The sequence below is a fragment of the Crocodylus siamensis genome, chromosome 5 (genome assembly GCF_052110815.1).
Source record: "Crocodylus siamensis isolate JL-2025a chromosome 5, ASM5211081v1, whole genome shotgun sequence".
NCBI classification, from domain to species: Eukaryota; Metazoa; Chordata; order Crocodylia; family Crocodylidae; genus Crocodylus; species Crocodylus siamensis.
The window spans coordinates 48,453,735-48,480,935 of NC_143399.1; the positions used below are offsets into that span (position 1 = coordinate 48,453,735).

At 46.0% G+C, this 27,201-nt stretch overlaps 1 protein-coding gene across 4 annotated transcripts in view; it reads left to right on the forward strand.

Moving 5' to 3' along the window:
• The window catches only part of PAPPA2 (pappalysin 2), a 177,471-nt gene that overhangs the window by 65,170 nt on the left and 85,100 nt on the right, over positions 1-27,201 (forward strand). For all 4 annotated transcript variants that reach the window (XM_090047138.1, XM_090047140.1, XM_090047141.1 and 1 more), the window contains 8 exons: positions 8,601-8,894; positions 11,311-11,503; positions 14,490-14,611; positions 16,355-16,847; positions 18,747-18,875; positions 22,859-22,950; positions 24,469-24,662; positions 26,370-26,507. In XM_090047138.1, coding sequence (XP_089903264.1) covers positions 8,601-8,894; positions 11,311-11,503; positions 14,490-14,611; positions 16,355-16,847; positions 18,747-18,875; positions 22,859-22,950; positions 24,469-24,662; positions 26,370-26,507 — 1,655 coding nt within the window. The remainder of the gene's footprint in view (positions 1-8,600; positions 8,895-11,310; positions 11,504-14,489; positions 14,612-16,354; positions 16,848-18,746; positions 18,876-22,858; positions 22,951-24,468; positions 24,663-26,369; positions 26,508-27,201) is intronic.

Here is a 27,201-nt window from a genome sequence, read left to right on the forward strand (position 1 = left end):
GCACGCATCCCAGAATGTGGAACGTGAAGGCATGTTGCTTGGCATGCATGGCACAGGGTGGACAGTGGGGATGTGGCCGGGGCTTCACTGCCACAACAAGGATCAGGCCCCCCAGAGCTCCCTGCCACACACCCCTGGCATGCTAACATCTTACAAGTCGAGGTTGTGGGTGTGTTTGGCATTCTACCCAAAAACGTTGCTGACCCCTGATCTAGCAGATCCCCATGCCAGACCTGTATCCTTCTGTCTAGACAAAAATCTCAGGCTATGTCTGGTATCCCCTCATAAAAGATAAGCTCAAGCTCAAAACAGAGTTCTTAACTGCTCCTCCTTCCATTCCACTCCATCTTCCTGCTATCTTCTTTTTTCCCTGTGGACTACATTACCAACTCACTTGTTACTTGGATCCAAATCTCTTGGTCCCCACATCCTAGCTCTAAAGTAAATATTTGAGAGACTTTCTGCATAATATATCTAAGAAACAGCCTTTTCCATCCATCCTCACAACTGAAACTCTTGTCCAGACTCTGATGATCTTGGGCAGTTTTTCAGCAGCCCAAAGGGACCACCCTGCTTGACACGATGCAGGATGGCCAGGGTGAGGGTGAATTTATACCCTACATCAGTGTAGGGCATGTAAAGGAACACCTTGAGAGGCTGGACACCTTCGAGTCAGCTGCCCCAGACAGTTTGCATCCCAGGGGACTTAAGGAGCTGGCAGCCATCATAGCCCAGCCCCTGGCACAGATCTTTGAGAACTCCTGGCGCTCTGGTGAAGTGCCTGAAGATTGTAAGAAGGCCAATGTGGTGCCTATCTTCAAGAAAGGGAGGAAAGTAGATTCGGAGAACTACAGGCCAATCAGCCTGACCTCTATCCCAGGGAAGATCTTGGAAAAAATTTTCAGAGAGACCGTTCTTGACAAACTAGCTGATAGCAACATCCTGAGGGATAGCCAGCATGTGTTTGATGCAGGTAGGTCTTGCCTGACCAATCTCATCTCCTTCTATGACCAGGTGACCTATCACCTGGACAAGGGAGAAGAGATGGTCGTCATGTATCTGGACTTTAAAAAAGCCTTTGATCTGGTGTCCCATGATCTTCTCATGGAAAAATTGGCCAACTGCGGCCTCGGCTGCATCACAGACTGATGGCTGAGGAGGTCGGACCCAGAGGGTGGTAATCGATGGCAGTAAATCACCGTGGTGCTCTGTGACCAGTGGGCTCCCCCAAGGCTCTGTCCTTGGACCTATACTCTTTAACATCTTTCTTGATGATGTGGACATTGGTGTCAGAAGCGGACTGGCCAAGTTTGCCAACGACACTAAACCTTAGGGAAAAGCGTCCACACCTGAGGATAGGCTGGTGATCCAAGCCGACCTAGACAGGCTCAGAAAATGGGCGGATAAAAACCTGATGACATTCAATACAGAAAAATGCAAGGTATTCCACCTTGGGGGGGGGAGGGAGAGCCCGCATCATGCTTATAGGCTCAACAGTGCTACATGCACTAGCGCCACGGCCAAAAGGGACTCGGGGGTCATGATTGACCGCAATATGAATATGAGCTACCAATGTGACATCGCAGCTGGTAAAGTGAACAAAACTCTGGCTTGTATCCATAGATGCTTCTCAAGCAAATCCCAGGATGTCATATTCCCTCTGTACTCGGCTTTGGTGAAGCTGCAGCTGGAGTACTGCATCCAGTTCTGGGCTCCAGAAGGTTCTCCGCCTTGGCTTTTCCTCCCAAGGTGGAGAACCTTGCATTTTCGGTGTTGAACACCATCAGGTTCTCATCTGCCCATTTCTTGAGCCTGTCAAGGTCAGCCTGGATCACCCTCCTGTCCGCAGGTGTGGATGCTTACCCCAGAGTTTGGTGTCATCAACTTGAAATAGTTCAAGTTGAATCCAATTTTGCCATTGCAAGCAGGGCTTCAGCCTCTGTTCTATATGAAAAATAAAGCATGTTGTCCCCAAACTTACAGCACTTCCCTTTTGAGTCCAGCTAATTTTCTGGAAGTTTATAAGTAAATATTTTAATTAGTTTATGAACTGAAGCTTAATTTAAAACTGTCATTTAAGTTTATTATTTTGGCTGGTGACAGATGTGCAGGGAAAAACAGCACTTTACTTTCAGCTTTGCACATCTCCTCAATGAGCGCAGCACATGTTCAGAAGAGGAATCATGTCAGTTTGACCTGGCTTGCCCAACATCTGTATAGCTCATGCATTTCAGTAGGGCTTTTTGGTCCTTTAATCAAATAGCGGATTCAATAAACTATTCAATAAAAGCACCAAAAAGCCCTACTGAAGTGCACAGACTGGTGCAATTCCTCTTCCCACAAAGCACTGTTTTTTATTTTCCATGTTTGTTAGCAGCCTTTGTGACATATCTTTTCTTTGTTCCAAAGTATCCTAATAATGGAATATGCAGGTACTTCACATTTTTCATTGAGTTAAAATCAAAGACATAAACTATATTTAAAGGAATAAGGTTATAATTAAGCCAAATTATTAATTATTATATTATATTATTAATTACTGTTGTAACCTCTTGCTGGAGTTGCAATGGACTAAAGATAGGCTGAGACTGATGATTCCCTAAATGTGCCATTGTGACACTGAAGGTCTGTAGCTTCCTAAATGGGGCCTGCCTCTCTAGGTAGAGTGCATGCACTTACTCCGTTGATTACAGTCAGTCCTCACCTTACAACGTTTCGAGTTACAATGTTTCGCACTTACAACATTTATAAACTGATACCCTGTTTCAACTTTATGACATCAGTTTCAACTTTACAACGCTTGATCAGATGCAGCGACACTCCAGTGAACAAGTTCACTGCATCACTCATCTCCCTGGAGAACATCTGTCCAAATTTCCTTGGATACTTCCTTTAAGAAAGTAGGCAAGACTCCAGAAAAACCTGCAGCCAAGACTCCTGATAATACTCTAGCCAAGAACCCTTCAAAAAGTCCAACCAAGAGCCCTTCAAACAGTCCAGCAAAGTCACCTCAAAGAAATCCTTCCAAATCAATATGATTGCTATTTACAATATAAATACATTACTGTAGCTATATTACTCATCTATAATTGATCAAGTACAAAATTCTGGGGTATTTTTGGTGAAAACAGGGTATCGGGCCTTGGTTCAGGACCCAGTCCCCCATTTATAACATTGTTTCTTATAAGAAAATTGGTTCCGAGTTGCAACATTTCAACTTAAGATGTGGTTTTCAGGAACCAGTTGTGTCATAAGTCCGAGGACTGCCTGTATAGTGACTCTGTGGTATAATTTGTATATGTGTGTCAAGTTCACATTGATGTATTATTTGGCCCAACTGTTGCTGTTTTATGTAAAGAGAGCCCGGCTATGTGCTAGCTCTAAGGATCAGTGCCTGAAGAGCTCCTTGTAACACAGCTATAGGGTTGCCCTGGTGTACTGAGGCAGCACCACCAGAGCAACAGAGGTAGAAGGGCAGGAGGAGCCCTCTGGGCAAAGCAGCATTGGAACTCAGCAAGTGAATGATCACTGCTCCAACATTGTGCATAGTACCAGTAAAGGTCTTGCATGTAAAGGCCAGATTCACCAATGTACTCTGATGCATTTGTTCTGCTAAACAGTTGTAAACCTAGGCATATTGTTTTGTGTTGCTTTGATGTACCAGTGAATTCCAAGAGAAAAGTCTTTTGTGAACTCCATGGTTGAACTCCTTTAACCAGCTGGTATGGTAATAGGGCCTTTCTGAAGTCACATCTTCATGCAGTGTAGCATGGAGGATGGATGTCAACGCAGATGCTGTTGTGATGGCTGCTGATCGGATGCCTCAGACTGTTCAGTGACATTGAGGTTTAGCCTTCAGAGGGTGTCTTAGCTCAGCACCTTTAGCATGAAAGGTTAATCTCAAAGTCAAAGCACAGGCCTTTGCGAAATCAGTAAACACCTGTTGCTAGTCTGATGTGTAATGGTGTCATTACAAAGCCAGGCCTCTGTAACATCACTAGCACCTTTAGCTTAACAGGCTTTGATGAAGGTCAAGCTTGTGTGAAGGGTAAGGCAAAGGCTTGCGTTTGGCAGGGTTAGTGCACTTGGGTGATGTAAAGATGTCCATGGAGTACCCTGGCTTGATGTGAGGGTTTCATTTAAAAAACACATAAATCAGTCTTTAAGTCAGTCCCACAGGTTTATACAGAGTGAAAGTAAAGGAGGGAAAAAAGGTGAGGCAGCAATGAAGTGGGATGCTGGGCGGAAGGAAATGAAGGGGAATAGATTTATTGCAGTGGGATTGTGTGTGTGTGTGTGTGTTCACCCCCCTAGTGCAGGCCTTTTTTTAGTGATTGCAGATTCTGGAGCTGCTTTTAGGGGCCTGCACTAAGGGCAGTCCTGCTGGTTCGGGGCAGTTTGCTTGTTGATATTCTTTGCTCACCAGGGAGCAACACAGATGGAGGAAGTGAAGGGAAATTCAGGGAGGGGGGTCATAGTCCTTCCTCTTTTCCTATTCCATCCATTCATTAGCTTAAAAAAACCGTGCCTTTCCTTTTCGGGGGGGTAATGGGCACAGGGTCTTGGCAGTTGCTGTCGGCAGCAGCTCTCTTTCCTTATTAGAATAACGTTATATTCCCCTGGAGTGGAAAGTTTCAGATTTCTGTGTGAAGGTGGGAATATTAGATTTCAGGGCCCCTGGTGCCCCGAGCAATCAGACCCGGATGGATTGATTTGCTGTTCTTCGCGGTCAGTGCTGCAGGTTTAATGCTGGTTCTTAACATCCCATTCATGTATTTATGAGCATTAGTTTCTTTTTGCATGCGCATTCCTCCTCTCAGCCCTTGGGCAGGGAGCCTCCTGCCTCGCTCAGACTTGGGTTTGGCTGGAGAGTGGCTTTTTTCCCCCCTCTTGTACTTTGTTTTGATTAAAATGTGAAAAAGGTTTCTATTGATTTGCTAGGGTTTCCTTTTGAATGAGTGCCCCCTTGCTCACTCACCCTTGGCCTTTCTAGCAGGGGAAAGAAGGTCTTTCCTCTTGGTAACCTGGATGAGCCAAACTCAGCCCTGGTGTGCAGTTTTGTTGGATGCTTCAGGGAAGTAAGTGGGTGGCCTACACTGCTTTTCAGGTGCAGCTGGATGAGAAAATGGGTAAAAGGTAAAACCGTGCAGCTTGCATTGGTTTGGCATAGAACGTGGCTGTGAGTCAACCCCGTGGCAGCGCAGCAACCTGTGCAGGGACTGCGTTAGGAAACTTCTGCCCAAATTGTGGCACTGTGGAAGGCTAGTTTGCTCCCCTGGCACTTGTTTGGGCAGTGCTGAAGGCAGCTTTAGCTTGCAATCCAGGTGCTGACACATCCCTGGGGCTTGTGGCAGCCAGCTGATAGCCCAGTTGTGCAAACACCCCACCCCGAGGAAATAGGGAAACTACATTCAGTTACATCCTTGTATTTAAAAAGAGCATAAAGAACATGGTGGATAAAACAAGAACCAGAACCTGTAAAACCTATCAGTCTCATTGGCCTACCCCCCACCATGCTCTGAAAATCCCCCTGTTCTTGTGACTCCCATGGAGATGTCAGCAAGTGTGTGTGTTTGGGACCTTGGGACCCTCTCGTCTAGGTGCATATTCACTGGGGACCCTCTGTCACTTTATCACCTCTTTGTCCCAGAGGCTGCAGGGCCCCCACAAACCAGGATGCTATGCCATATTGGGAGAAACAGCAGGAAGAACAATCAAGAAGTATTTAAGCTCCAGAACGGTCTCACCTAATTGATTAATGGCAATACAGTTCTTTGATTTTGCAGTGTCATATGTGCACTGCTGTTTTACAAATTACCAAATTTACCTCAGGAGCCCACAGCCTATATAAGAATGGCTTCCAGCTAGCAGGCTACAGCTCACTTGTAAAGTGAGAGCAGATATGGGGGCGAGGTGGCTGTGCGTGAAAAAGTGCTATAGAACCAGTGCTCCATAGAATGATTGTAAGCCCAGAGCATCTTCAGTGGAGTCGCCTGGGATTTATACTGGTGTAATAGATTGCAAATCCGGGGCCTCTAAACCAAATCCTGCCCTTGCTGAAGTACCATCTCAGGACATACATCAGGGTAGAATCTACCTCTTCATGCCTGATCTCAGTCCTACCCTAGTGCACATCTGGTGTAGCTTCTTTGATGCAGCCAGTCATGCTGGCGTAAACCCAAGAACAATACAATCAGAACGAAGCTGTCCCTTAGAAAGGATATCCTGTTTCTAGGTTTGAGCAAAAGGAAGAGACCTGAGGTAGCTCAGTAGTGTAGCAAGTTGGTCCAGAGACTAGAGTTCAATCAAACCTGCCTGAGGCTATGTCTGCATTGCATTTGGAGGCATGATTCCACAATGGCTGGATGTAGCTAGCAAGCATATCAACAAAAGTGAGTACAGGACAGAAAAAGCTTCAGCAAATGCTAGCTGCTTGAGGGTCCTGGGTGAGCTTGTATACTTCCCCATATCTCACTGCATTAACATCTGGGCTAGCTAAATTAGCATTAGCCTGAGTATGCCTACTACTGCTGTCTCTCAGCTGCAATGATTTATCTTCTTAGGCTGCCTTGCTGACCCAACGTCTTTGAATTCTCCCTTGTTTTTTCTCCCTTTTCCAGTAGCAAAATAGAAAAAAGAAGAGAGAGGGTGAAGAGGAGGGAAACCCCCCTTTGTTGTTCTTTATAATTTTTCTGTCAAAAAACTTTAAAATTTCAGAAGAAATGAAAACTTCTGCCAGAAATTGTCTTAGTTTAGATGGAAAAAAAGCAACTTTACATAAAAAATGTTCCCAATGGAAAATATTTCCATCCAATATAGCACAGACCCAGAGCTGTAAGAACAGGGAGGGTGCTCAGGGTCAGGACTGCAATGCATTGGGAGGGTGCATAGGGAATGCTATGCTATGTTTGGCTCTGATCCATCCTAATAGCCCCTCACTTGTGTAAGCATTAAATCCATGTGCAGTTTTTAGGAAAGGAAAACACACATTCTTTAAGGCAGGGAATGCCTTAGGAGGCTTGACTTGGACGCATTCATGTTGGTGTCAATCACGTCATGGTTACCACTGGGGAAGGCTACTTGGTAAGCTATGAAGAGTGAGTTGGTGAGTCTCAGTTTTGCTTTCCATCAGTAGGTGTCAACATGTCCCTGTAAATCCCTACCCAGTTTCCAGCTTTGCTGATAGTCCTGGCAAAGAGACTAGGGATTGAATGGGCTTGCATGAAGATAAACAGCCTTTTCCTGAGTTCTGTAATTAAGAATGAGGACACTCAGTGGAGGTAGTATGGGTAGGCTTGCACTGTAGTGGCTATGAACAGAAGGCTCCAGTTTATTCAAGCTGGCAGCTTCATCAACACTAAAGCACCACTGAAAACAAAGGGGGGAGGAGGGGAGGGAGGGTTCAGAAGCTTGTGAATGGGTGAGGAGCACATGGCGTGATTGACTTATTGGATTGCCTTCCACTAGGTGCTTTTGAATCCCCGCTCCAAAATGAATAATACATTTAAAGTCAAATTCAGTGTGGTAGTTAGCAGACCCATCTCTTTTTGGGTTTTAATCTGCATCACTTTATACCCAATTTTGAATTTAGTCCTTAGCTGCTAGGTGTGAGATTACCTGCTATAGGTAGCAGGTGCTCATTTTAAGGAATGTTATTCTGTGTTAAGGTTAGCCAGTGCTAGTGATCAGCCACACATTCAGGGTTATAGCCTAATGTGCATTGCCCAGACCTGTTGCTGTAGGGCTGGCAAGCAGGCATGTGGGCAGGGGCTGCAAGCCTGCTCCATGCCTGCCATGCTTGCCTGCTCTCTAGCCACAGTATAGGACAGGAAGGAGTGGGGGAGGGTCATCCTTCTACCCTCTAAATCACCCTGCTGCTGCCCATCAGCCCCTGGATCCACCCTCCACCCCACACGCAGCCTTTTCACCTCCAGATCACTGCCCTGCCACCCCAGTCACCCCAAGGGCAGTGGCAGTGGCAGTGGCAGAAGCAGGATGGGTTCCTCCTCCTTGTCTGCTTCCAGGGTCTCTGCAGTCCATGCCACCACACACCTAGATGCAGCCCCCACTGGGCCTGGTAGATGCCTGGCAGTTCCCTATCCCACCGTCCTCCCCCCAGTTCAGTTGTAGGACCTGGAGCTGGGCATGCAGGAGTGGCATCATTTCCGGGGACCCCAGGAGCAGCCAGGGAGAGGGAACCCCCACCACCAGTAGCTCTGTCATTCTCAGTCTGATTGGAGCATCAGAGCAGTGATCTGGGGGTGGAGGAGCCGATGGGAGGCAGAGGCTGTCATGGCATTACCATTGCAAATCTCAAATTGATATGCCAGGTGAGAAATATATTTAAGGATGTACATGGCTGAGAGTTTTATCTCAGAAGAGACATGAAAAAAGAGCAGAGCTGAGATGACCTAATGACCTAGGTGTTAGGTCAGGTCACAAAGGACCCGATCCTGTGAGGTGATCAACTTTCCCCAGGTGCTGAGTTCCACAGAAGTCAGCCTTGTTTGTGATCAGGAAGAAAAAAATGATAACAGGTTAGTGGTAACTGCTGCTTCTTGCCTGTCTCTTAATGATACTGACTTTGCTTGTAATTCCAGGTGGCGTGGTCCTCAATCCATCTTATTATGGCATGCCTGGCCATACCAACACCATGGTCCATGAAGTGGGCCATGTTCTGGGGCTCTACCACGTCTTTAAGGGAGTGAGTGAGAGGGAATCTTGTGATGATCCCTGCAGGGAAATTGCACCTTCCATGGAGACGGGAGATCTCTGCGCTGACACAGCCCCTACCCCCAAAAGTAAACTCTGCCATGATCCAGAGCCTAGCAACGACACCTGTGGCCAAGCTTATTTCTCTGGAACCCCATTCAACAACTACATGAGCTACACAGGTAACAGAAGTCAATGGATGCAGCTTTTTCTAGAAACTCAGCACATGTTTCATTCCCATCAGTCTGGGTGGTCCTTTCATTCCTTGCTTATTTCTTTCTGGTTGTTGGCCCCTCTGGGTATCCAGACTAGAATCTCATCTGGCATAAGATCAGCATTGGGCCTATGCCATTTATGCCAGCTAAAGATCTGGCCTAGAGTGTGTTGGCAATGCCTGGTTGACATCTGTGGGGTGTTTTTCCCTATTCTTGTGTGACTTTCTGTAGACCACTGGAAGTGGCCTGAAACCAGCATCTTTAATTCAAGGCATTCAAACCCATCTTTAAACCATCTGTAAATGAACCATAATAAGTATCTGACATGCTGCATAAGGGTTAAAAGAATGAACCTAAGGGACTTGGTTTCCGGAAATGTGGTGCACTGTCACACATCAATGATTTCCATTGGAAGTGTGAGCAATCAGCACATCTGGAAATCAGGCCACCCCTGCTAACAAGGAGGCCAGACCCTTGAGGATGATGCTTCTTTAACCTCAGCCTCTATCAGGGATTATTCTGCTGACATACAGTGGTGATGCAGTGGTATAATACTTGGGTAAGTGCAATAGAATTTAGTCCTTGGGACTCAGCGGAGACCACTGGAGTTGTGACTGCACAAAGATGATGATACAAGGGATTCTGGATATACTGAGCATCCATGCACTATTGTCTCACTACACCAACTCTCCTTCTTTCTCCCTGAGGCTCGCGCCATGAAAACACAATGTCTAATTCTTCTGAGGTTTCCAGAAAATGATGGCAGCTCCTTTTCTGGAGATGCTTCCAGTAGTTAAGAATTGAGCCCATCTCTCCTGCTGTCAAGGCTGGTTGCACAGATATGTGTGGCAAAAACACTTCTTTTCTCCAGCTTCTGTCTGTGTAGATCAGAGGTGGTTAAAGCATGGTCCATAAGTCAGAGGGAGCCCAGGGAACTGTGTAATCTGACCCATAGGGTTTCCAGAGGGTGTGGAAATGTGGTAGTGCGGTAAAGTGGAGGTAGCTTTCATTGCCACAGTTCCTGCTGCCACTCATCCTACCACTACATTTTCAGACGCGAGAGAACCGTGACCCTGTATACCAGATTAGGCCCTTGGGCTGACCCCAGGTGCTGGGTTGGACCTGTAGACTGACCCTGCACACTGTATTTGCCCTGTGGACCGGCTCTGTGTCACTCATCTAGACTAGTGCTGTAGACTGTATGTTCCTTGAGGCAAGGACTAGACAGTCACCAGATGTGTTCACAGCACCTGGCACAGAGACCCTGACCTCAGGTGCCACATCTAGGTATTTCTGCAATTCTGATAATAATTGCAAGGGCCAGATCCTCTGCTGATATGAGCAAGTGTATCTCTTTTGACTTCAGCACAGCGATTCCTATTTACGTGAGCAGGCACACTGGAGGAAGAATAAAGGGAAAATCTGCGCCAATATTTCCTGTCTCCAGAGAACTGTTTTAGTTTTTCAGTTTGTTAAAGTCCAAGGCTAGCTCTTACTCCTCCAAATTCCCATTGATTCAGGATTTGTTCTTTAAATACTGCCAAACTAGACTGAGAAGATCTGGGGCAGAGGTGTCATTACTTTGACAGGCAGCCAGTTGCAGGACTGGCTGTGTTACACCCTGTTCAGTGGTTAGGCACGCGCCCAACTGACAGTAATCTGGTCTAGGGTACCAGACAGTCAAAAAGGGGTGGTACCCCTACACACCACCCACATTGCTGTGCAGTGGACAGGATAGCTTCTGGTGTTCCCCAGCTACCCCTGAGGGGAGGGTCCTGGCAGGGTCATGCTCTCGATGAGGCCGTGGACTGTAGGTTCAGCTGGTGTGAATGGGCTTAGCCCCAATGCAGCCACTCCATCAGCTATGGCTTTGTCTCTCTGCTCCCACTCTGTACTCCAAGGAGGGGACCTTTGGGATGCCTGGAAGGCAGGTCATGCACTGTGGCAAACATGATGCCTCTTTTACATGCATCAAGGTCTGATCTGAACAACTGATTTTCTTTCTTTCCTTTTTCTTTGTCCCCCCAAAACAACTCCTTGCTGTGTAGTAAGCTCCTGTTATTACGCTCTGGGCTCTAATGCAGTGTGAGTTAAGGAGGACCCTTGTAAACAACCAGGCTGCTAGGGGATTTGCGAGGCCAGCGGCTGCTGAAATAGTGCCATCTTGTGGCAGATTTGAGAAATAACAAGAGAGGAGTCTTGTAGCGCAAGCCACTAGGATTCCCCCTAGCCATCCAGCCTCCTCTGGTCCTTCAGAAGACTGTTGCAGTGGGGTTGCACTTCATAGCAAAGGTTACGATAATACTTGTCACCTGAGGATCTCAACACATTTCACAAACAGGTTTCTCCCCACACTCTCTTAGCCTTTTCTCTTTTCTTCCAGATGATGACTGCACTGACAGCTTCACCCCAAACCAGGTGGCTCGGATGCACTGCTATTTGGATCTGGTGTATCAGCAATGGAGCCAGAGCAGAAAGCCCACTCCAATCCCCATGCCTCCAATGGTCATTGGTCAGGATCAAGACTCCCTCACAGTGTACTGGCTGCCTCCCATCAGTGGCATTCTCTATGAAAGGTAAGAGGTTTCATGCTTTGCCTGCAGGAAAACCAGTGTCAACTGAAATGCACTAGGGAAAGCAAGAGTCTCTGATGGCTGGAGACCTATTCTGTAGTTCTACCACTGAACGCCCCCTGTAACTGGATGCGTAAATAGCCATGTGTTCTTATTTCTACTGCAAAGTGCCTGACACTGTTTATTTGAACATGGTTCCTGAGAAGAAGGCACCAGACTGGGGAATTTCAGAAGTCAATGAAGGTGATGAAGAAGAGTTGGCATATCCTTCAAACCATGTGCCAGCTGGCACATTTTGCCTGGTTCTTTTGTGTTTGAATAAATGGGGAGCAGAGAGCTATTCATGCAGCTGCCTCATAGAAATGGAAGAATGAGGCAAAACCCTTCCCAACTGTGTCCGCCAAAATTGCACATATAGCTGCGTATGTACCACTCTAATGGCCATGTAGGCCTATGGGTTGAACAAGAGCCCTCCAGAAAACTTTCCATTGTCAGGGTGCTGGGAGAGAAAGCCAAAGAGATTTCTGCTGGCAGAGATGATGCCAAATGCAACCTCAGAGCACAATCATGGAATAAAAAATGAGCTTCACTTAGCACGTATTGTATAAACTAGTGATTTACAAGGAGGAAATATGGTCTTGTGGTTAAGGCACAGGACAGGGAACCTCAAAATCTGGGTTCTTTTACCAGCTCTGTCATGAACTTTTGCTGGGTAACTCTGTGCATGTCAATAATGTTTTCAGACATGAGTAACTAAATTTAGGCACTTATACTATATGCACACATGCATGCCACACAACACCAGGTGTTTTTAAAAGTGCCCTATGTTGCGTTGCGTACATTTGCATAAATAGTGAAATGCACGTCAGTGCTGAGAAAATGGTGGTAGTGCACTTTTGAACTACTAAAACACATCGAAGGTGTTTTAGTTTCAAAGTGCACTGCCGCCATTTTCTTAGCTCTGACATGCATTTCATCATTTATGCAAATGTGTTCTCCACTGACTCTATTAATCAAGTCTACTCCGATGCACTGGATTTCCGGCATGTCGGAGCAGACAAACATACGTGTATAAATGCCCCCAAATGCCTAGCCTGGCAAAAAGCCGGACACCCACAAATCCCATTCATCTTACCCTGTGGTTGCTGCTTGAACAATTAGGCCACTCATATTTATCAGTGCCTAGGTATAGACTGCGGTCCTGAAATTAGGTAGGTGCCTGTGTTTATGAATCTGGACCATATCAAATGAACATCCATCTGCTTTTGAGTTCCTATATATTTAACACTGGGCACATCTGCATGTGTCCCTATGGCACTGTTGTTACTGTGCCGCCATTTAGGAAGCACTAAATAAGAGCGCAGTAACAGCCCTCACTGCACCGTGCCAGCAGCACACAGGTGTTTTTTGCTCCTGTGTCACCAAACCAGTGCACTATACTGAGGGAGTGCATTGCTACAGTGATGCAGCTGCGGTGTTACGGTTTGTGACTGCCGACACTGCATCACGTTGCTATGTCACCATAGCTTCTTATATAGACATTCCCACTGTATATTGAACTATGGGCCTAATCCACAGCCCAGTGAAGTCAGTGAAAAGATTCCCACTGATTCTCATGAACTTTGGACATAGCTGTATGTAGTCTTCTGATTATTAATAGCCAGGCAAATGCTCATACAAGCATGAGAGTGACTCTAGCTAAGGCCCTGATTCAGCAGTCCATGCCCATTCAGTGAACTGCTTTCACAACTGCTTAACTTCATGCATGTGCTACTTAAATCCCATCAACTTTGATGGGTCGTAGGTACCTACTTAAAGTTAAGCACAAATTCAAGTGTTTAAGTGAATGGGGTGCACCAAAGCACATGCTTATATATTTGCTTGAATAAATCCTTGTGGATATTCTCTACTTGTGGAAGCTGTGATTTGCAATTGGTGTACACCCATAAGATGTTTGGAAAAGAATACGAATAATACTTTGCATTTCTCTGACAACTACCAACTGAAAGTCCTTTCCAAATATGAATGAAATTGCACATCCCTCTAAAGCTATTTTACAAATCTGTTCCCTTCCAATTCAAAGAAAATCAATGGCTGAGGACTTCCTGGACAATCACAGAATACTATAATCAGTCATATGCTGCACCAAATGGTATATACACAGTGCTTTGTCAGTGCTTCTAAAAGTGCATATCACCTAACCTGGGCTACTCTGAGCTACTAGGTGGACTTGGGTAATCAAAAGAATGGTTCTGATAGGAAATGACTAAGCTTATGATTGAAAAAGATATGAAAGTAGAAACATAGGACAGGAAGGGACCTGCTGGGCCACCAAGTCTCGTACTCTGCCCATCACAGGCAATCATGCCATGTAACCCCTTTCATTTAACTCACCATGATCCATCTTAAATCCAGTTAGGTTCTTTGCCAGTGCTACAGACCCATCCATACCAATCAAAGGGAATATTTTACAGACTCCTTAAGGCAGGGAGTATTTTCTCTCTCTCTCTCTCTCTCTCTCTACTGGTGAGATTAATGCTGCCTCGGTGGTTAATATCATTATTTATTTTTATTATGGTGATCCCAAGAAGTCAGAATTGAGATCCTTTGTGCTGGGTCCCATACGCACACACACACAGTGAGACCAGTCCTATCTCAAACAGCATGGAGCCCAAATTAACAAGCCAAGCCAAGGGGTACTATCATCTCCATTATACAGATGAGGAACAGAGGCAAAGAATGTTTAGTGCCTTGTCCAGGGTCCTACAAGGAATTTGTGACACGACTGAAGTCAAAGCCAGGTTGCTGCAAGGCCACTCTATCTCTCTAGCTTTTTCCAGAGGTTACTTTAAGCACATGCAGGTCAAGTGGCTGACCGGAGGCTGACTTCTTTGGGGTTCCCACAACTCATCCAAGATGGGGATGAATGGAGGAGAATCCAGACTGTAAATGGATGTTTCTTTTTCATTTTTCTCTCACTGCTCTTTAGAGAGCCTGGCACCCTCTGTGGAGACTGTGCTGAAGATGGGACTTTCAGCCAGTATGTACATGAGGCCTCTTCCCCTCGGGTCTGTGACTCCTCCGGATACTGGACCCCAGAGGAGGCAGTAGGTAAAGTGCTTTGTCTTTTCTATTTCACTTACCACAAGGAAGTTACAGCTCTGACTGCAACTTCTCTAGATGTTTTGGAAGTCAGTTTTCTTTGCCCAGGATGTTAACTGGAGATACCAGTAAATGGGAACAGTTGGGATGCCTAAATCAGTGGTTCTCAACCTTTTTGGAGTTGGGGCACCCCTCCATAACTTTTTTGTATTTAGCACCTCCCTGGTTGAGAACCCTTATTGTGCTGCCTCAGAGCTTCTCAACCAGGCTGCCACCACAACCAAGAGGAACTATCCCATGGGACAACGCCTCTGTTTTGTGGAGGAGCATGCAGGGTCATGCTGGAAAGGGTTGTGGCAGAGTGGGTGCTTTTGGCTGCTTTAGGTTTATCAGATAACCCTAATGCAGGCAGGACCACACACTCTTGCCCCAGCCCTTCCTAGTCTAGCTCCACATGAGGTGCACAGGGTAGTTTCACTTGGTTGCAAAAGGTACCAAACAGGCACACACCCATGCATCTCCCATGGATTCTGTGCAGACATAACACTAAACCATTTTAAAAGCCAGGGGGCATCTTGCTGCTATAGATTGCATGACTGTTGAACCAGTGCAACTGCTGTCTCTGTCCACTCATGTACTTGGAATAGTGGAGCCAAATAAATTACAGTACCGAAAGAGGAGAGCCAAATAAATTGTTGGGGAGCTGTATAAAACAGGTTTAAAGTTATAATGGTTTAGCTCCTACTTTGAATGCCTTAGAGATGGCAGGCAAAACAGTTACAGCAAAGTAGCTGTAAAGTGTTATTACTGTTCATCTGTCTATACTTATAGCTTGCCTCAGATGTGAGCACTTGAATGGCATATACCTGAAAACTGGCTTCTTTTACTTCTGTGAATGGGAGGGATGCTCAGCATGGACCCTCATGCTGAAAGTGGGCATGGGTTGCTCACAAAGAACTTAAGTTGATTTTTCTCCCTATCCCAGGTGTACAGTTAGAACTGCTCGTGGCACTGAGATCAGCCACAGAGTCCTCCTGGGGCAGTGCATGCGTTCATTTGTGTCTGTACGCACAAGTGTGTCTGTGAGCATCCAGACAATAGCTGAGCATGGGGAGATGTCTGGAGATGTGGAGGTCTTCTGTTATTTGCATTACTGTGTACACTATGTATTTGTGGCAGCATATGTCAATATATGTTTCTAAGCATGTATGCTTTGGCCTGTATTTGTGATTATAGTGAGCATGTGTCTGTCTGTATATACAGATATGTCTATGGTTCTATCAAAATGCACATCTGTGTAAATGTGGTATTGTGTGTACACTGCTCTGTATAGTATGTGTGTTTTTGCCTGAGTTATCATACTGGTGCAACCATGTTTGCACAAACATGTTTGGTACAAGCAGGTGTGCATAAATCTGTGCATGTGTTCACACTTAGAGGATCTTTGTAACTTCCTGCCTGCTGGGATCTCAGGATTTGTGCATAGATAACCAAGTGTGTCAAACATTTGCATGCTCCATTTTGTCCTCTGTGGTATTATTTATGTGTGGTGTGTATGCACACATATATGTGTATGTGTGTACATACAGCAGTAAGTTATGTAGTTTGTATCTGCACACAAGATGTGTGTGTATGTGCATGCATGCATCTGCACAGGTGACCAGTGATAAGATGCATGTACCTATAGAGGATCGTATCTCTGAAGTAAGATACCCTGCTCCTTATAGGGATCCTTATTTTTCCTGTGTCTAGGGCCTCCAGACGTGGATCAGCCCTGTGAGCCCAGCTTGCAAGCCTGGAGCCCAGAGCTCCACCTGTATCATATGAACATGACTGTCCCTTGCCCTCAGCCTTATGGCTGTATCCTGGATCTGCATTTCCTGCATCCTGTTTACCCAGATTCACTTATGCTCTGGACCACATACCTCTCCACAGACTCACCCAAGGCTCTCTCCAACATTGAAATCTTGACGGAGCATGGGGAATCTGTGCCCTTGGGACCCCTGGACACCTTCTGTGACATCCCTCTTACCATTAAGCTCAACATCAACAAGAAGGTATCTGGGGTAAAGGTCTATACCTTTGATGAAAGAATGGAGATAGATGCTGCTCTCTTAACCTCCGTGCCTCAAAGCCCTCTTTGCTCCAACTGCAAGCCTATTCGGTACCGAGTCCTCCGGGACCCACCATTTGCTAATGGGTCCCCCATTGCAGGGATACAGATGCACCGAAAGTTCACTGACACGTGAGTAGCAAGGTTGATTCATCAGAGGCTATGTTGTTTATGGGGGTTCTAGTTCTGATTGTTGTCCTTTTAGATTCATTGGTCATTTTAGGATTGAAATGTTTGATCTCACAAGTGGACTCTGTATCCGTCACCAGAGTTTGCCTTAAACACCCAAGTGCATATAGGAGTTTCATGTACCTAAATACTCATCAAGATGAGCCAACTGGAAGGAACCCCTTATCTTTGAGGCATTTCCCAGTTGTGTAATGAATGTACAAGTCATAAAGAGCAAGAGGCAATGCCATGAGATGGTTTGAGAGAAAAGTGACAGGCATTTCTGTATTACCTGAGACCTTCCCCTTACAATTTCTGCTTATGGCAGTTTAGACTGGGGGGTAGGCATATCTGTATTTTTGTTTGTGTGTTTGTACACAGACTGCACTGTCAGATATTCCTAAAGCTTGTATCCCAGTACAAAAAGAGCCTTTAGACCTCATTATCTGACTTTCTGCACCGTACAAATCAGATAATGACTCCTGCAGCAAACCCAAAAACTCTTGGTTCAGCTAGACAACTGTCACACTGAATGTTTTACTGAAACTTTTATAATACTAAAGATGGGCCACAACCCATCTCAGACCTAAATAGTGCTAGACTTTGGGTATGTCAGAAATTAGAATCTAGATTGGGATTTGCCAAGCTGTCATCATAATGGGCCAAATCAAAAGTCTCATTCCCAGTACCCTAAACTTTTGAAGGAATTCAGAACCCAGATCCAGATTTGAATTGAATCCAGATCTGAATCTGCAGTTAAGTGACTACAACAACAATGGTGGCTGGCAAGGCAAACTTCAGTAAGGCACTAAGGACCAGCTGTTCCATTCCTGAGGCTCTTTCTTCACTCCCACCCATACCACTTTACCTTTTACCTGTTTCCTTTTCTCAGTCTTCTGCTTCCTTGGCTATCTAGCCATTGGGTAAATACTCCTAAAGCACCTGAGCAATTCAAGAGCCAAAGTACCTGTATCAAAAGTCACTTAGGCACTTAGAAATCTAATTCCCTTTGAAAGTCAGTGGTTCTTTGGTGGTTTAAAAAACTGTATCCGTTAGTTTTGCAGGATATTCTTAGTCACATTCCTAGTGCCCTCTGCTACACGCAGATAGAGTGGCAGAAGGGTGTTGAGAGTGGGTGGAAGGATATTCAGTGTGGGTTTTAAAAAGACTGCAGCATTCATTGAACACTGCTCCCATTGTGAGCTCACGGGGAGTTTCATTACTGACATTACTGGGTGCATAATTAGGCCAGTACTAAGCACTATTGAAAATCCTATATGAAACCTTTTTACAGAGCTCCCAAATCATCTGCTGTGAGGAAACAAGCTAACATCTTCTCTTCATCAGCAGCTCTGGGAAGGGAGCAAATGAGTCCAGAACTTCACCTTTGGCCAGGTGTACGCTAGATCAATGAGGACTGTGAAAAGCTCTCACAGCCTCATTGACCTCTTAAGCTGGCAAAAGTTCAGGTAGAGATGCAGCTATACCCATAAAAGAGGGCTTCTGCCACGTTAGCTTCTCTCATTTGAGGAAGTGGCATAACAATGCCAGTAGCAAAACCTCTACAACTGACAAGTGCTGTGATTCTAGTAAGGGACTCTGTTCATACAGCTGTGCTGGCACAGCTACAGTGGAAGAGGATCTCTAATGTATACATGTCGCCTGGTTTCCCACCTGGTTGTGCAGCTTCCACAGGGCTGTTATCTTTCCATTCTGCCTTTGTACAGAGCATGTGAGTCCCAGGGTCTAAAGCCAAACCCAGTGTCTCTCATGAATCTGTTGTAAATAACTACAAATAGACTGGTCTTGCTTAAAGCTATTGCTGTCTTTCACAGTTTGTTGGATTCCTCTGTGTTTCTGCAGGGAAGTCATACCAGGAGAACTGTACCGCTACCAGATCCAGGGGGTGGCTGGGACAGCCGTGGGAGAACCCTCACCACCATTAATCCACATTCATGGTGCTCCTTATTGTGGAGATGGAAAAGTGACCATGTAAGTATAGCATTCCACACAAGATAGAAAGTTATTTTTAAAGAAGTCCTGTTAAGGAGGTTGCATCCTAAAACTAAACCAAACCAGCCTAATCTGCCACTCAGATACACTAGATTTATACCATGGAAATGCCTCTAGACTTGGTGGCTCCCAGCCAACCCAGCTAAACTGATGATGAAACCCAAAACGTTTAAGCAGGATGAGGGATAACAAGTTGGTCCATTTCTGAGCCACCCATCATGGCCAGCTCTACATGGTTGTAGTCAGCACTTTCCACTATCCCATCCTCACATCTCACCTGGATCAAGTCAAGTGGTAGGACATGCTCGGCAATGACTAGGGTCCCTGGTGGACAAGTTTGTATTCCATCTCGATGCCATTATCCACCAGGGAATCTCAGCTGGAGGCTCCTTCGCAAACCTGTTGCCATGGGCATGTATCTGGTGTGCTTCACAGACACCCCCAACACCTGTCTCTTCTGTGAGCAGAGGGAGACCCTGGCTCACACCTACCTTGAGTGCACCAGGCTACAGCCCCTTCACTACCTCCTTCAGGCCCTCTTGTTGAGGTTCTGGCTGCACTGTTCTTCTCACCTGGTTATTTGTGCACGCCCCATCTGTGGCCCCACACAGTTCTAGGACCTTCTGGTCAACCTCCTCCTGGCCCTAGCCAAGCTAGGCTAGCCATCCATCTCACCAGGAAGGAGGTTCTAGCTGGGAGGGCCCCCAGGGACTGTGGGGCTTTTCTGTCCCTGCCCCAATCCTGTCTCCAGGCAGAGTTTCACTGGGTAGTGTCCACTGGCTCCTTAGGTTCATTCATGAACCAGTGGGCACAGTCCAGTGTGGTCTGCTGTGTGCCCCACCCCCTTGGTGCACTCATTAAACCTATGACCTCACTCCTGTCTGGGTTGTATTTTGATTTGTCCCAAGGAATTGGTTGTTTCTTGCCCAGTGGCGTCCCTTCTAACGGAGACTTGCAGCATTTCTTAGTGGGCATTGGCCTGTAGTCCCTTAAGCAACACATAGGCCTGTTGCAAAGCTTCATTATCTCCAGGACTTAGTGGTGGGCCTTGAGAGGTGTGGAGTTGGGACATGGATTTTGATCTGAACTTCTCCCAAAGTTGGCAGGTGCTTGGATCCAGAGTTTTGGTTATGACCCATCTAATTACAATAAAGTTTCACAGTTATTAACTCCAGATGGGATCATTGTGGCCATTGAGTCTGATTTCCTGCAAAGCATGGACCATAGAATTTCACCCAGCAACTACTGCATCAAACCTGGAAACTAATGGTTCACCTGGAGCATATCTTTTAGCAACATAGTCTTGATTTAAAGACTCTTCAAGTGATGGGAAACTTACCACATCCCATGGCAACCTATTCCAATGCTTAATTATCCTCCATGGTAAAATATTATGCCATATTTCCCATTTGACTTTTTCTGACTTCCAACTTACAGTTTTATCAGAACCATTTTTTCAGTGAAAAACTCTGCATGAGCTTTTCACTGAAAAATATGAGAAATTGTCAGTGTTTCTCTCGCAGCTTTTTAAAATCCAGTCTTCCCTCACAGCTTTGTGAAAGCAAAAGGAAAAGGATTGTGCTGGTACAGGAACCCCAAGGGGGAAACTGATTAGAAACAGGGGTCTATACTTTCAGCTGGTGTAATCTGGTCATGGACTCCAGTGAGATAATAACCACATTAGCCCTGATATCCAAGTTGACTGATGTTGGAAAGATGGAACAGGCAGAGTAAATGGGAATAAGCAGCTGAGAATGTAACATAGTATAATGTTACTGATCTCAGGTGTAGTTAGGAATGCAGTTTGGGGAACCCACTTTTAACAAATCTTTCCCTTTAAGCCTTCACAGTGATATAACACAGGTGGGCAAAATGCAGCCCGGGGGCTGGATGTGACCCACCAGGCCATTCTATCTGGCCCGCAGCGCCCCTAAAAAATTTAGAAAATTAATATTTATCTGCCCCTGGCTGCCTATGATGTGGCCTTCAATGGCTTGCCAAAACTCAGTAAGTGGCCCTCTGCCCAAAATAATTGCCCGCTGCCGTAATATAACAATAGAAAGTGGTTCAAGAAACTTGCTAGGTCTTTTTGATGATAATGTGAACAAAGTTACACTTGTGTTTGAAGGCTGCTTTTGAAGTGATGTCTTTGTGGATCCATGTAATAACATGCACATTCTTCCTGGTATAACGTTTCCCTTAGTTTTGCCATCAGACCAGCTTTTGCAGTGTAGTGGCAGGCTCTGCTCTTGGAAACTGTTTTCTTGTTCTTGTAAAGTACAGGACAGAGTTTTTTGGAGTTGTGCCCTTGCTTGCTTATCTCAACCCTCTCTTCTCTCACCTCCCCTTCTCCACTTGCTACCAGAAAACCTGCTGCTTCCCAGATGTTTCATGCACAGAGCTCTGCGCAGCAATAAAGGCAATTCTTTTGGACCGCAAAAAATTGGATCTTTATCCAAGCTGCTGTTTGCAGCCATGAGGTGCAATGTGTGCTTGGAGCTATTGCAAAATTTTCCAAGGGCATGGAGCTTTCTGGTGTTGCCCTCCAAATCATCCCCACTACAACTTGTGTTCCAACCTGCAGGAACCTGCAGGTTGTTACACCAGAGAGATTTCCTGCCAACTCCACCTTTCATCTTCTCCTCACTGCATTCACAGTTCTCCAGCAACTCTTTCCAGATGTGTCTTCAGCACGGATGGATCTAGGATTTTGAAAAGGGAGGTACAGGTGGTGTGGCACTTCATCATGTATAATGCAACATATTTTTCTCCAGTTAATAAGAAACTAGAAGCTTTACTAATATGCTAGCTGCCTAGTGCTGCTTTAAATCAAAGCAGAAACAAATATAACTTTATTGGAATGTGCACTAACTTGCTAGATTATTGGCACATCTACATGAGATGCTGGCTGTGCAGTATCCCATGAGTACCACGCAGTAGCATTGCACGGCAGGAAGCATGATGTGACACTGTTGCTCAATGGTCATAAGATACTGCGCAGTCAGCTTCACAAAACTGCTGTTCCTTGGTGTGACTGCACAGTAAACCTGGTTACTGCACAGTCATTTAATACCTGTCTGTACAAATATTAAATGACTGCATAGTAACAACTGTGCAGTCATCATCTTGCATAGACACGGCGTATATATATCAAGTTTAGAAAACACAACAACCTAGGCAAAAAATAGTCAAAAGATTATTAGTACTGTATTCCTGATAGTTATATGTACTCTGTTATTTAGCCTTCTTGAGTCTCTTGACAATGCATCAATACTTCATTGTCAGTCATTTTCACACCTGAATTAATATTACCATTGCTGAGTTAAGGTTTTTAGCTAGATCTAAAAATGGTCTGCAGGGTTGTGAAATAGAAGAGAGACATTACCAGGAATGCCTAACAGATAGTAAAATTACGGAAGAACAGATAGTTTGAATAGATCATAATGAGCCATGAAGCCAACTGACTCTCTCACTGCTGCCTGAATACCACTGCCTCTCCCAAGCAGTTGATTTTAAGTTTGAGTGGAGCAGGAATCATAGAAAATTAGGGTTGGAAGGGACTTCAGGAGGTCATCTAGTCCAGCCTCCTGTTTAAAGCAGAACCATCCCCAACTATCCTCAAAGGGATCAAGGGAGGACATGCAACTGTACCATGGCAACCCCTTTGGACCTACTCCTGGGCCTTGGTAGCTGCCCTTTCACACAAAATCCCATCCTGAAACCTCAGGGGAAAATGGGAATGGGAATGGTGGGAAATGGGAAACCCCTCTGCCAATGGGGTTTTCCAGCCCTTTACCCCCTGACAAAAGTCAGACTCTGCTTTCTCCATACACTGTCATCCCATGGCCCCATCCATGAAATTTGACTCAGTAGTAGCTTTTAACCATTGAATCATTATCAGATTCCAGCCTGAAAGTAGTAGGCAAGGGTGGTCTTAATGATTCTTGCTGACATTCTCCTAGGAGCATGGATGAGGAATGTGATGATGGGGATCTGTTGGATGGAGATGGCTGCTCTAGGACATGCAAAAAGGAAAAGGGCTTCAACTGTGTTGGTGAGTTCAGGAAGATCACTCTGTCAGGAGCACAACTGGGATGTAGGTGATTGGGGCTTAACCCTAGAGGTTCACAACCCAGGGGTCAAGAGGCCAAGGTCTGTAAGCCACCAGGATGTGGTTGGGCAGGACACTACCACAGAGTCTTGAGTCGGGAACAAGGATCCAGACTGGAGACACTGGCTAGGAAGTTTGGAGTATGCAACTACGGCTGTGAGGACCAGGATGTGGGAGATCACCAAACTAAAGCCTGGAGGCAACTGTCAGAAGTCAGGGGTCTAGGCTGGAACACGGGTCAAGGAGCTGGCAAGGCAGTCTGGAAGCAAAGGCATCTGGGCAGAGGTCTGGAACAAGGAGGCAGCCTGCAGGAGCCAGAAACTAATGGGGAAGAACCAGGAACAAGGATGAAGCCAGGAAGCCAACAAGTGGGACTCAGGGACTGGGAAACTAGGACCCAACATGCAGGACCCAGGACAGTAGGGACACAGAGTCAGAAGCCCAAGGGTAGGCAGTGGCATCTATTCTCGAATAACCTGCTGGGCACTAGAGGACCTGCTGCTTCAAGCAGCTAATCTCACCCATGCAGGCAACTGGGGCCATCTGGGCGTAGTTAGGCTACTGTTAGCCAGGCCCACTTGGTAACCAAGGCCAGCTTAGCCTGCTTGCTGCTCTAACTCCAGATACAATTTGCCCTGCCCAGAAGTAAGACTATCATGTGTTCAACATTGGCTGCAGAAACTGGAGCACTTTAACCTGGAGGGCCGTGTCAGCTGGGGCAGACCTTTCACCTTACCCCTTCTGTCCAGACCCTGCAGTGACACTCCTCTGAACACCTAGTCACTTGGCCCATTACTGCAGAATATCTGTCTTCAAGCTGTGCTCCTGGGGCAGTTTACGGATCCCATCTTGTCCCTGTAGTGTAGATTCCATCCATCAACAAGCCCAGATGCTGCTTGCTAATCATAGCCCAGTCCAGACATGCTGAGCATATCCATGCTGTTCTTACTCACACCCATCTCTTTAGATGAGGAGTGTTAAACTTACCCTCTCTGGGCTGGATCCTTGCAGGTCAGATCCTTGCAGATCAGGGCTCCTTGCAGGTCAGATCCGGACCTGGCCAGCAGCAGCTGGGCAAGCAGCAGTGATGGCAGAACCATCATTCACCCTCCAACCTCAGAAAGGCATCTCTAGCAGGGCCCATCATCCCAAATTGTGTGATAAGCCCTACCCCTTACACTCACCCTGCCCCAAAATTCTTGGGCCCACCAGGAGCCCCGTAGGCACGGGCAGTATGTTTGACATCCCTGCTTTACACAATGAGACCCAGGTTCTGTGCAACCTTCTGTCTTTGTTGTTCCCAGCAAGCAAGAAGGTGTTGACCTTTCTTCCCTGCCCCATGTTATATCATCCTTGCAGTGAGCTATTGTCCTTGCTAGGACCCCCTGCCCCAGCAGAAGTATCATAGATAGATGTTGGGTTGCATCTGTATAAATTTTGTTGCCTTTGGCCCCTCTGCAGGAGAGCCGAGCCTGTGTTATGTCCATGATGGTGATGGAGTGTGTGAGCCTTTTGAGAGAAGAAGCAGTATCCTGGACTGTGGCCTTTACACTCCCAAAGGATACGTGGATCAGTGGGCAACACAGGCCTTTGCCTCCCACCAAGATGAGAAGTCATGCCCTGTTTCCATAGTGACCGGAGAGCCTATTGTGAAGGTAAGAGCAAGGTATTTCCTTATATCGGTCCTATCATGGGGAGAATTCCCAAACCTGACATGATCTTACTCTAACCTTCCTGGACTTGCTTGTAGAGCATTTCTTCCAAAAGTCCCATGACCCCTCACCCTCGCAGCAAAGAGATTATCAGTAATCTGGTGATTAATAATTGTCAGTGGAACCTGGGAAAGAAAAACCAAACAGCAGTGCTGGCCCTGTTATGACATGGGCTGAACTTTGGTCTCCTTTGCACTGCTTTGGGCCTCCGTAAAAGGTGACATGATCAAAATGTGACTCCAGGAAAAGGGCTTTTTGACCAGGAGCCATACAGTTAGCCCTGGAATCCTCTGCCACCAGATTTTATTGAGGCCAACAGCTTTACAAAGGATTCAAAAAACTGTAGTGACTTGGGAGGGAAATTCATCCCTCTGCAGAGCCAGCACAAGATCCATGCACTACTTACGTTCCACTTCAGCCCTCTTTTCAGCGGTCTATAGACCTTGGGCTGCCTGTGGCAAAGGGCCTAACATAGCTAGCAAAACCTTTTCCCATTTGCATGTTAACACGTACTTCACATAATGAGTAATTTACAACTTCCCCTGAAGCTTCCAACACTGGCTGCTCTGAGACGGGATGCCAATCTAGATAGAGCGCTTGTCTGGTCTGGAAGTTCCTGTGGCTCTGTGTTCCTCTGCATCTCATCTTCTTAAATGATATATTGTCTTCTTAATTTGTAAAGTATCCTTTGGTCCTTCTCCGCATGTGCCAGTGTTTTCCTGAACAGTAGCGTGGCCTGGCAGATAGAGCACTGGGCTGCAACTCTCTTCCAGGCTATGCTTCTTGCCTGTTGAGTGATCCTGGACAACTTGTTTCCCTGCTGTATGCCTCATTTTTCCTGTGTGAAATGGAGATAATGCTATTGATGCCCTGTGTTAAGTGCTATTACTGCTTCTTATATTGACCTATCAAGAGCAAATTGGATGCTTATCTTGCTGGGATCCTATGACCCCAGCTGACTTCCTGCCCTTTGGGCAGGGGGCTGGACTCAATGATCTTCTGGGGTCCCTTCCAGCCCTAAAGTCTATGAAATCTATGAAAATCTATGACCTGTAAAATGCCTGGCACTTTGTTGGAGCAGTCATCATAGTCATCAATATCCAAATATGGATTTCAGATAAATATAGAGAATCACAGAAATATTTCTTATAAAAGGGATAAGGAAGTGGGGAGTTAGCTTGGAGACAATTGCTGAATTGCAGTCCCTTGTTTTCCTGTTGCTCTGAACTGTCCTCATACAATGAACAGGCTTCTTGAAACCCAATATTCCTTAAGTCAGAGGAGTCAAAATTTTACACTGAGTCTGGTGTAAATCAGTGTAGTGAATAGGACCAAGCTGAACACCTGGCCCTGGATATTGATTATTTGGAAGCTGGTTCTGTGAAGCTATTACTGGGTCAGATCCTCAGCTGGTATGAGTTGCAAACCTTTCCACGAAATTAATGGGATTATGCCAGCTGGTGGCTGGACTCCATTTCCTAGCAGCTCCTGCATCCAGTTGCTGAATACAGTTTCCATGGAGTAGGGCAGCCTAGGATCTTGCACATGCTGTCACCAGTGCAAGATCCCGGGCCTGGCCCTGGTGACAGCATAGCCTGGAGCTGGGGCAGAAAATCTTTTATTATGAAGTTGAAAATCTGTCCTTTCCAGGTATGCAAATCTCACCTTCAAGATCTGCTGGAGAGTCACTCCCTTGCTGCTTGGTTCCCCTGCACCCCTAACCAAGAGGATATGCAGAATGAAAATGGAGAGAAAATGCTCTTTGATGATGAGAGAGTTTGGCTCAAAGTAAGTGAGGCTATGTTGTCAGGGCTCGAGCGGGCTTCCCTATATTTGCCCTTTGTTTTCATCAATGAAGGCCAATATCCCTGCCTTGGAGTAATCATGAATTATCCGTGACAAGACTCAACAGCATCATACACGCGTCAGATGCATCTGTGGGTTCTACAGGTCAGTTGTAGGAGCCCTGTGCCTGTACTACTTGTATACCTTGCTTCATCCACATTATTTGAGCCTGTTGCACCCACCTGTTCTGAAGGTTATCAGGATGTGGATCTCTACATGGAGAACCATATCTGAAAGAGAAGCCTTCAACAGTGATTGGGAGATGAAAAAACCCATTCCTGGCCATTTTCTGCTAAGTGCAATTAACTGTGTCCAGAAAGGGTGAAACTATGATTTTTTTTGTGTGTGTGCTGGACCAATACTAAGGTAGATTATTCAAGATTAGTAATAGTAATTAGTCTTGGGGAGCCTGATTCACCACTGGCTTGCCCCACTGGGTGCAAACAAATGTAGCAGTGTTTCACACTCAGTTTTCTCTTGTTCTGGTGTAAATGGCAGCACAATGCATGCTATAACCCTCAAACCCTGCATACTCGGGGAAGGCTGACTGCTTTTGGGAGTTGAACTGGTTGGCCTGAGATTCCTAGTTATTCAGAGATGAGTTACAGAAGAGGTGAGTCAGACCCTTCTTTGGATC